Here is an 11,467-nt window from a genome sequence, read left to right as displayed (position 1 = left end):
AAAAAACCTAGGGCAGAATTATATTTAATAGTGAAATATTAAGAATAATATAAGCATGTCTGCCATCAACTTCTCCATTCAGCATTTTACGGGAGGTAAGTGAATTTAGCAAAATAATTAGTTACAAGGTCATATATAAATACCAAATATATTTTTATATACAACAAAATTTGGGAAAAAAAAGACACAACTTGCATGAAAAAATCAAATACTTAGGAACAAATATAATAAAATATATGTAAAACCTCTACATTAATAACTGCATGTTATTGGGAGAAATTAAAGAAAGCCTAAATAATGAAAGTGTTTACAATGTTCATGGATTGGAAGACTAAATATTGTAATACTGATTCTACCCAAATTTATCTTTAGATTCAATGATGTCCCTTTTTTTTTAAAAAAAAACAGGAGTTTTTTTGGATGGGAACTACAAGCTGATTTCAATTTTTTTTTTTTACAAAAGGTCAAGAATAACCAAGACAATCTTGAAGAACAAAGTTGAAAAATCTATACTATCGATATCATGACTTATTATAAAGGTATAATAATTAAGACACTGTAGCATTGGTACAAGGATGGATAGATAAATCGTATCAGTCAGAGTCCAGTGAGGAGACAGAAATCACACTAAAGTCTATGTTGGCATGAACATGGGCTGGAATGTCTTGGTCTCTAGCTTTTACATTTGGCCTACTCTGAATATCAGGAGTCTAGAAGGGCAGGGACTAGGTCTTTGTTGGTCACCACTGTGTCCCCAACATCACCTACCTGGGGTTTGGCTCAGAAGGGGCAGCCAGGAATTCTTGCTGAATGAACATCCGAACAAGCCCATGAAGAGACCCCTTCCTGCACAGATTGACCTTGAAAGCTTATGGGCTGGGAGACAGACCCTGCTTTTCTATTGGAAGGTAACCCCCTGGCCCAGGTAGGCACAGGAAACAGAGCCTGGGTGAGGGTTAAAGGCAGGTCCAGTCACCTGGAGGCCAAGGGGCAGGTGAGCCACATGTTGTTGGTCAACTTGCCCAACTGGGAAATGTCAAAGGCAAAGTATGGCTGGTTGATTTACTTGATGTGGTCGCAGGGTATAAGGTAGGCTTCCACCTGCATCTCAGGCCACATGCGTCTGTACTGCACCTTCTCTTCTTGCAGATAGAGCGAGCAGGGCATGGGCGTTTCCAGGGGCTCCTCGATGTAGCAGTACCCCAGGCGTTTGCGCTCACCTGGCTCCCCACAGCTGTTACAGTCCTGCCAGGGCTCCCAGTGGGTGAAGATGAGCTCCTTGCCGCCCAGACTCAGGCTCTCATTCTGCAGGGGCTCTTGGCCCAGGCCTTTGTGCGTAATACGTAGGGTAGTGACATCTTGGAAATCAATCTCATACTCTACCACGAGGGCATTGTCATTGTCCTCACAGTGATAGAGGCCTGTCTGGGAGGGCTGAGGGTTGGTCAACTGGAGGCTGCCCCCAGGCAGTTTCTTTATGTTAGGCACTGAGGATAGCAACAAGAGATCCTCCCCCAGAATGGAAGAGAAGTACCGGCGTGCCTTGAGATGGTCACACTGCAGGACAACATCATTGCCTGAGATTAGGGCCTGCTGGCAGAGACTCTTGTAGGCACAGCTGACTAATATCTGGGCCCATGAAGTGGGGAGAGAAAGGCTAAGCAGCCACAAGGTGGCCAACATGGCCACCTACAGACTACAGAAGGAGACTGGGAACCACCGGGGCATTGTGAAGTCACCCACAGAACTCAGGCATCAGCCCTGGGCAGTGGAATGGACATTGATCCACTGCACTTCCAGAAGTCCAATTCAGTTCATGTCATCAAATAGCTTAGTGTAGGCTGTTGAGTCAAAAACTCAAATGTCTGCAAGAGATGGGCAGGAAACACAATGAGTGAACCTATGTCAGAACGAGTGAACTAAAAAGTCAAATTATTTGCCCTCCACATACCCAATATACAATGATGGAATGGGTCAAAATGCCCAATTGGAAAGGGGAATAAGGGAAGACACACAGAAAGCACTGGTCTGTATCATTTCTAAAATCTAGTGAAAAGATACTGTAAGGGCTTCCTATCTTATAGATGGGGAGGGTTCCTTAATTAGTACCAAATCAACTCCTTAAGGGTGGGGAGCTTCCCAAATCTTTGTTTGCTGTGGCTTATGTCTTCACTCTCCAGGGAGTTACCCCCTTTTCCATTATCCTCCTTGGCTACATCTCAGGTGACATTGGAAGATGTGCCCTCCTTGGCACATGAGCAGTTTTCTCAGCCTGCTTTCTGTCTCCTAAAGTGTGGGACCTAAGGATTCTTATAAGTCTCCAGTTAACTCCAAGTACAAACCCCCCACATCCACAGTTCTGTTCAAGATGTTCCTCATTTCTCTCTCTCTCTCTCCCTCTCTCTCTCTCTCTCTCATTGCAGGTAACTTAGACTCTATCAGGCATCCATGGAAAGCCATATTCTAAGCCATTTTGTCTACCTCAGACTATCTTAAGTGTTTCCTGGGAGTACCTTAATTTATTCAGAGATCTTAACAATGGTTAATAATGATTTGATTGGTGCTAATCCTTGATTTTAGCCTTGACAAAAGCTGAGTTCTAACTGGACTTTGACTCTCAAAGGTCTTCCTGACTTGGGGCCATCTTTGGCCAATATTCACTCCTAGTGTCCTGTGTTCCAACTGCTTCCCCTAAAGCTGCAAGTTCATTAAGTATGTTATCTGCCTCCCAAAGTATTTCAGGCAATAATCTTCATCCTTCTGGTTTCAAATAATTTTCTTGTTCCCTTTGCTCTGTATCTAAGCCAATGCCATGTGTTTTTATTTTTTATTACAGCAGCACCCCACTCCTGATACTAATTGCTGTATCACTCAAGATAGGCTGTTTGCTCTTATAATAAACTTCATCCAAATCTCAATGACTTACAATAACACAAGTTTACTTCCCATTCATGCTCCATGTCCCTTGTGGGTTGGCATTACAATCACTCAGGGATACAGGATGATTGAGCAACTGCCATCCCAAACATTTCCAGTTTTATGCCAAAGGAGGAAGAAAGCTCTGTAGGATTTCCTGTCTGTAATTAAATGCTCTGGCCTTAAATGACACATGTCATTTGCTCACAAACCATTGGCCAGAAATGGTTACATGGCACTAGCAATTCACCAATCCAACAAAGGAAATGGAATTCTAATATGTCCAGGAAACATTTAGAAAATGGCAGTCAGTAATAATTACTGCAGCTAATGTCTACTACAAGCAGTGTTCTTTTATATCATAAAGTTAAAACCATTCCCCAAATCCTCCCATCAGATCTCTCCTAAAGTTCCATTGGCCAGAATTAGGTCCCATGTGCAGATCAAAATCAGTCTCTGAAAGGAAAGAAAATTTCCATGATTGGCTTAAGCCAATCAGAATTTGTTCTCCAGGACTGGGGAAGTATAACCTCTGACCATAGAGTCTTTGAAGACTCCAAAAAAAATCAGGGCTTTGTATGCAGGAGAGATGTAGAAGAGAATGCTTATTTGGTATAACCAACCATATTTGTCACAGCATCCATGGTTAGGAAATATCAGTTGTACCAGGACTGTAGTAAGCACTATGTGAGCTACACGACCTTTAGGCAAGTTGCTGAGACTTGTTAAACCTCACTTCCCCATCTGTAAAATGGGATATTAGAACTTTCCATCACAAACTATGGTGTTATAAAGCTTTCAAGAGATTACTGATGTCAAATTCTTGGAACGGTCCAGGTTTGGATTAACACAGTGGTTAGTTAGTGGGAATGTGGCCAAGTGGCTTCAGTCCCAGGTTTTGGGATCAGTTTCATTTCTAGATCCACCTTTTATTAGAATAATCCATGCCCAGCAACTTCACCTTCTTGTGCCTGGCATATTCAATTATTCCATAAATAAGTATTGTTTACTCATCTTTCAACAGGCACTAAGGATCCAGGCTAAGTCCCTGCCCTCTTGGAGCTTCCATTCTAGTGGGGGATGTATTAATTGGGATAAGTTAGGTTATGCTGTGTAACAAAATAATTCTGGGATCTCAGGGGCTTAACACATTTTTTTTTTTCTCATCTTACATGTCCATTGTGGGTTGGTGGAGAGCTCTGCTCTACACAGTCCCTTCAAATAAGATGGCCAGTGGAGGCTGCATAGCTGCTATGGAATAAGGAAGGATAGTCAAATGCTTTGACCTGGGAGGGATCTACATTACTTTTGTTTGTAGGCCATTAACCCTGCCAACACCTTGATCTTGGACTTCCAGCCTCCAGAACTGTGAAGAAACAAATTTCCGTTGTTTAAGTCATCCAGTCATTTGTTATGGCTGCATTTGTTATGGCAGCCCTAGCAAACTAATACAGTGACTATTTTAAATGGGATGGAGAGAGAAGGGCTCTCTAAAAAAAGTGACATTTGAGCAGACCTACATAAGATGAGCCAGAGGAAGCAAAGTCTGGACTAAGCACACAGCAAATGCAAAGGCCTTGAGATGGGTACACATTTGGCAGGTGCCAGTGCACTTCAGCCAAAGACTAGGAACACACTTGTGGTTGAACAAAGTTGGATTTGTTGACTAACTGCAGTAAGGGAAGGTGCACACCATAGGAATGGTACAACATTTCAGTAAGAAAGTGTGAGAACAGATTTACAGAATTTGGGCTTGTTTTATGTGATTTGGGGATGAGTTCAAGGAAGTGGAGATTTTCTCGGAATGGGGTGCTGTCAGGAAGTGGGAGTAATTCTATCTTATCTGGAAGGTGAGAAGAATGGGAGAGGGAGATGTTTAGTCTTTTGTGGCTTGGACAGTGTTTCTGTTTGTCTGTGTTCAGACATGATTATGGAGTGGTCTTGTTTTTGTCTTGGTTCACAGTCACAGAGAGACTTTGTGTGATGTTGGCGTTCTATGAAATTGTTTATGTTCAGTGACCTAGCTGTGAACTCTAGGCTGGCTCCTAGAAATACCAATACCCCGTTATTTGTGTCAGGTCAGCTCCCAGATACCAAGGGTTGTTTTTCTTTCTCACATATTTTATGGAACTGCAATGAAGCCTCTTCCTGAATTGAAGGTCTGGTCAAACGGCTTTCTCTCTGTGAACCTCAGTTTCCTCATTTTCAAAATAGGGATTTCAATGGTACTGGCTACACAGGGCTCTTATGAGGATTTGTTGAGATGCTGTATATAAAGTGCTCAGTTGGTGTTATTATTGAGGGATGGGCAAAAAGGACCTTGTCCTCCAAATATCAGGGTTCTGTGTTCTGATTGCAGATTACGGCTTCTGATCACAGATGTACAGACATAGAGGCAGGTCATCATTGTTTCAACCCCCACTGGCTAAAGTGGCTTCCCAGAGATTTAAAGGGACAGTTGGGTTTTCTTCCCTTTCCCCCCTATTGGGAGCCAGACATTTTTAGGGATTAGGACTTTCAAAAACAACTGATACACACACAATATGAGGGGATTTAGAAAGTCATTGCACAAACCCAGAGAAAGATGTGAGCTCAGAAAAGATCTGAGATGACCTTAAGCTTTCACCTCAAGCTGATCCCCAGCACAGACATAGTCTACAACAATAACAACCCCCAACACACCCTGGGAAGGGGGAAAATATGATTTCCAGAGTTACCACTTATAAGATTTAAATGTCCATTTTCACCAGAAAATCACAAGGCATAAAGAAACAGGAAAGTAACCCATTCAAAGGAAAACAAACAAATATCCCTGAGGAAGCCCAGGCAGCAGACACACTAGACAAAGATGTAAACTGTCATAAAATGCTCAAAAAGCTAACAAAGACATGGAAAAATACACCAAAATGATGTATGAACAAAATAAGAATATCAATAAAGAGGTAGAAAATATAAAAAGAAAACAAAAAGATATTCTGGAGCTGAAAAACACAATTACTAAAATGAAAAAATTCACTACAGGAGTTCAAAAGCAGATGTGAGCAGGCAGAAAACACAATCAATGAACATGAAGATAGGACAATTGAAATTATTGAGTCTGAGGAACAGAAAGAAAAAAAGGTTGAGGAAAAGTGAGCAGAACCTAAGGGACCTGTGGAACACCATAAAGTGGAACCACATACATATTGTGAGAGTCCCAGAGGGAGACGAGAGAGAGAAAGCCACACAAAGAACTACATTTGAAGAAATAATGGCTGAAAACCTCCCAAATTTGATGAAAGACACAAATCTACAAATCCAAGAAGCTCACCAAACTCTAATAGGATAAACACAAAAAGATCCACACCAAGACACATTATAATCAAACTGCTGAAAGCCAAAGACAAAAAGACAATCTTGAAAGCAGCAAGATAGAGGCGACCTGTCACATAAAGGGATCCTCATTAAGAGTATCAGCTGATTTCTCATCAGAAAACTTGGAAGCCAGAAGGCAATGGGTTGAATTATTCAAAGTGCTAAAAGAAAAAAATTTTCAACCAGGAATTCCAAAACTGGCAAAATTGCCCTTCAACAATGAGGGAGAAATGAAAACATATCCAAATAAGCAAAAGCTTAGGGAGTTTGTTACCATTAGAACTACCCTGCAAGAAATGCAAAAGAGAGTCCTTTAGGTCGAAATGAAAGGATGCTGGACAGTAACTTGAAACTGTATGAGGAAATAAAAATCTCCAGTAAAGATAAATACATGGGCAATTATAAAAGCTAGTATTATTGTACTAAAATTCAATTTTAATTTTCTACATGACTTAAAAGAAAAGACATAAAAAATAATTATTAACCTTTGTTAATGGGAAAACAATGTATAAAGGTGTAATTTGTGACCTCAATAATAAAAAGGAGGTGATGGAGAGGTATAGGAGCAGCGTTTTTACATGCTATTAAAGTTAATCAGGTATAGGGCTTCCTTGGTGGCACAGTGGTTAAGAATCTGCCTGTCAATTCAGGTGACACAGGTTTGAGCCCTGGTCCGGGAAGATCCCACATGCCATGGAGCAACTAAGCCCATGCACCACAACTACTGAGCCTGCGTTCTAGAGCCTACAAGCCACAACTACTGAGTCTGTGTGTCACAACTACTAAAGTCCACACATCTAGAGCCCGTGCTCGGCAACAAGAGAAGCCACTGCAATGAGAAGGCTGCACACCACAATGAACAGTGGGGGGCTCACTGCAACTACAGAAAGCCTGCAGCAGCAACGAAGACCCAATGCAGCCAAAAATAAATAAATTAATTTAAAAATTAAAAAAAATAATGTTAACCAGGTATAAATTCATATTGAAGTGTTATAGCTTCATGCAATCCCCATGGTAACCACAAAGGAAATAGCCATAGAATATACACAATAGGAAATGAGAAGGGAATCAAAATATTTCACTACAAAAACATTACTAAACAAAACAAGGGAGTAATGGGGAAAATGAGGGGCAAAAAAGCTATAAGGCATATAGAAGACAAATAGCAGGGCTTCCCTGGTGGCACAGTGGTTGAGAATCTGCCTGCTGATGCAGGGGACACGGGTTCGAGCCCTGGTCTGGGAAGATCCCACATGCTGCGGAGCAACTAGGCCCGTGAGCCACAATTACTGAGCCTGCGCGTCTGGAGCCTGTGCTCCGCAACAAGAGAGGCCACGACAGTGAGAGGCCTGCGCACTGCGATGAAGAGTGGCCCCCGCTTGCCGCAACTGGAGAAAGCCCTCGCACAGAAACGAAGACCCAACACAGCCAAAAATAAATAAATAAAAAAAAAAGAAAACAAATAGCAAAATGGCAGAAGTCATGACCAAGGGAGATTTATGAATGAATGGTGGTTCAACATAAGGAAATTAACCAATGTAATACATCATGTTGATAGAATGAAGGGGGAAAATCATGTGATCATCTCAACTGATACAGAAAAGGCATTTGACAAAATCCAACACTCTTTCATGACAAAAACTCCTGGAAACTAAGAATAGAGTGAAAATTCCTCAACATGATAAAGGGTATTATTAAAAAACAAAACAAAACAAACCCCACTTGTAACATCATTCTCAATGATTAAAGATTGAATGCTCTCCTCCTAAGACCAGGAAAAAGACAAAGATGTCTACTTTCACCACTGCTATTCAACTTTGTATTGAAGTCCTACCCACAGCAATCAAACAAGAAAAAGAAGTAAAAGGCACCCAAATTGGAAAGGAAGGAGTAAAACTATCCCTAATCTCAGATGACATGATCCTACATATAGGAAATCAAAAAGAATCCACTAATAAGCAAACTCAGCAAGGTTGCAGGGTACAAGATTAACACTCAAAAATCCATTGTGTTGCTCTACACCTACATTGAACAATACCAAGAGGAAATTAAGAGAACAATTTCATTTTACAATCACATCCAAAAGAATTAAATACTTAGGAAGAAATCTAACCAAGTAGGTGAAAGAGTTGTATGCTGAAACTACAAAAGATTGCTAATAAAAATTAAAGAATATCTAAATAAATGGAAAGACATTCTGTGTTCATGAACAGAAAGACTTAAAATTGTTATGATGTCAATACCACCCAAGCAATCTGCAGATTCAACACAGTGCCAACCAAACTTCCAACAGCCTTTTTCAAAGAAATGGAAGCAAATCTTTCATATAGAATTGCACTGGGCCCTGCACAGCCAAAACAATCTTGAAAAAGAAGAGTAAAGTTGAAGGACTCACACTTCCCAACTTCAAATTTACTACAAAGCTACAGTAATTAAAACAGTATGGTACTGGCATAAGGGTAGACATACAGACCAATGTAATAGAATAGAAAACCCAGAAATAAACCCTTACATATACGGTCAATTGACTGTTGACAAAGGTGTCAAGATCAATTAGTGGGTAAAGGACAGTCTTTTCAACAAATGGTGATGGAAAAACTGGATAACCACATACAAAAGAATTAAGTTGGACCCTTACCTTATACCATATACAAAAAATAATTCAAAATTGATCAAAGACCTAACTTAAGAGCTAAAACTATTAAACTCTTAGAAGAAAACACTGGAGAAAATCTTTATGACCCTGGATATGGCAACATTTTCATAGATATGACACCAAAAGCACAGGCAACAAAAGAAAAAATAGATAAACTAAGCTTCATCAAATTAAGAACTTTTGTGAATCAAAGGACACTATCAAGAAAGTGAAAAGACAATCGACAGGACAGGAAAAAATATTTGCAAATTATATATCTGACGAGGGATTAATATTCAGAATATAAAAAGAACTACAATTCAACAGCAGAGAACAAAACAACGCAATTCAAAAATGGGCAAACGTTTGAACAGACATTTCTCCAAAGAAGATACACAAATGGCCAAGAAGTAGATGAAAAGATGCTCAATATTATTAGTCATTAGGGAAATGCAAATCAAAACCCTGATGAGATGCCACTTCACACCAACTAGGATGGCTATAATCAAGAAAACAGAAAAAAACAAGTGTTGGTGAGGTGTGAACCCTTGTGCATTGCTGGTGGGAATACAAAAGGTGCATCAATATGGAAAACAAGTTGGCAATTCCTCAAGTTTAAAACTAGAACTACAATATGACCTAGTAATTCCACTCCTAGTTATATATCCAAAAGGATTGAAAACAAGTATCTGTACACCAATGTTCACAGCAGCGTTATTTACAATAACTAAAAGGTGGAAACAACTCAAGTATCTAACAGATAAATGGATACACATAATGTGGTATATACATAAAATGAAATACTATTTCAGCCATATAAAGGACAGAAATTTTGATTGCTATATATGCTACAATGTGGATGGACCTTGAAAACATGTGTAGTGAAATAAGCCAGACATGGAAGACAAATGTCATATGATTCCACTTAAATGAGGTACCTAGAATAGGCAATTTGATAGAGAAAGAAAGTAGAAAAGAGGTTATCAGGTGCTGGGGGCAGGTGGGAATGGGGAATTATTGTTTAATAAGTACAGAGTCTATACTGGGGATGATGCAAAAGATTAGATAGTGGTGATGAGTACACAACCATGTGAATGTAATTACTGCCGCTAAATTGTATACTTGAAAATGGTTAAAATGATTATGGTAGGTATACTTTACCACAACAAAAAAGTGTGTGTGCGGGGTGGGGGGGGGATCTGACCTGGTTGAAATTTTATAAAAAGTGGTCAGGGAAGGTGTCACTGCAAAGATGACCTTTAAGTAAAGCCGTAAAGGAGGGGAGGATCAGGTGGCCGTCTGAGGGACGGGTGTTCCCGCAGGGTAAGTAGTGAGGGCAAGGGGCCTGAAGTGAGAGGGTGAGAGGCACATTCCCGAACGCTGAGTTGGCCAGTTGAGTAAGCCAGGGGGACAGTGGTGACGTCAGAGAGGGATCAGGCTACTTCCCAGTATTTTGATTTCTGCTGGGAGGGGGAGACACGGGAAGGTTTTGAGCAGAGGGTCGTGATCCAACTTGGGTTTTAACAGGATGCGGTCGAACAAAACATCCCTGGGCACGTAACCCGCCAGCCAGTAACCAGTTTGCGACCTCTGGGGAGACTCCTCAGAAGCTCCCAGAGTTCCCCAGGATGCACTTCCCCTAGCCGCCATCGGGGGACAGCAGAGCCGCGTAGAGCGCCTCGCGTTCCGGGTGCCTGGCCTCGCCCCACTCCGCCCTCAACGCAGGTGGCCCCGGTCCCTAGGAATCCTTAGGCGGAAACCTTCCCTAGTCCCGCGCCTCCGCTCGGCCCCTTTAAGAGCCATAGTTTCCGGAGGCCAGACCGGGGGCAATGAACGCCCGGGGGCCAAACCAAAAGTTAGGAATGGGGGGGGGAGGCGGAGAAAATTTCCGAAGTAGAACTACAACTTTTCCTGGGCCCCATTCCCCTCGGGCATCCCTAAGGAGGCAGACTTCCTTTCCGAAAACTTATCTTGGTTCTTTATACCACCTAAATGGAAGGCGCGAGAGGACCGCATCGCCTCAGTCCAGCCGAACGCGAGGACCCCGAGGGCTAGTGGAAAAGTCAGGCGCTAAGAGCAAGCCTCTTCCAGCCCAAGGCTCGCTTAGACTCGCCCCTCCCCGCAGGGTGCACCTAGGCGGGTCCATCGCCAGGTGGGGAGAGGGGTGTGGGCAGAGAGGGAACAGGTGCGCAGTGGCGCCCGCCTCCCTCAACAGGTGAATCACCCCAGTTGAGTCTCGATTCTCGGTGATTCACACCCCGCTCGGCATGACCTGAGCAGCAGGGGGCCGGACGGGATCCCTAGTCTGCAGGCGCCCTCCCGGCAGGCTGGTCACTTGGTTCCGACCCTCGGGGCCGGAGCTCACCTGGGTCAGCCCACTTCCGGGGAGGGAGGTGGAGGAGCCCCTCCCCGCCGCCCACCCCCTAGCCCTGCCCTGTGTTCTCACCCTGTGTACCTGGGCCGATCCATTCCCCAGAGCCACGGGGGGTGGAGTGGCTCGGAGATCCACAGTGGGTCAAGCAAGTTTCTCCCCGAAAGCGGGAAGCGTGCTCTTCGTCCACG

At 42.5% G+C, this 11,467-nt stretch overlaps 1 protein-coding gene across 4 annotated transcripts; it reads right to left on the bottom strand.

Moving 5' to 3' along the window:
• Positions 1-11,466, bottom strand: LOC309648479 (protein FAM187B-like). 4 transcript variants are annotated; one of them, XM_082437087.1, is made up of 2 exons: positions 11,352-11,466; positions 1-1,865 (listed from the first exon to the last, which is right to left on the bottom strand). In XM_082437087.1, the coding sequence occupies exon 2, from the start codon at positions 1,681-1,683 to the stop codon at positions 1,063-1,065; it is 621 nt and encodes a 206-aa protein (XP_082293213.1). In that variant the 5' UTR covers positions 1,684-1,865; positions 11,352-11,466; the 3' UTR covers positions 1-1,062. The 4 variants fall into 4 exon arrangements, with proteins under 4 accessions (XP_082293213.1, XP_082293212.1, XP_082293215.1 ...); XM_082437086.1 differs by having other exon boundaries at positions 11,361-11,444; XM_082437089.1 differs by lacking the exon at positions 11,352-11,466 and adding an exon at positions 11,038-11,345.
• Between the last annotated feature and the right edge of the window lies 1 nt (position 11,467).

This window comes from Balaenoptera physalus (assembly GCF_965194825.1).
Source record: "Balaenoptera physalus genome assembly, chromosome: 19".
Classification (NCBI taxonomy): domain Eukaryota; kingdom Metazoa; phylum Chordata; class Mammalia; order Artiodactyla; family Balaenopteridae; genus Balaenoptera; species Balaenoptera physalus.
The sequence above is the reverse complement of the archived record's forward strand: the minus strand, read 5'-3'. Positions and strand labels throughout refer to the sequence as shown.

Coding starts and splice junctions, on each gene's coding strand:
- LOC309648479 (XM_082437087.1), bottom strand. CDS start 1,683: ATGTTGGCCACCTTGTGGCTGCTTAGCCTTTCTCTCCCCACTTCATGG.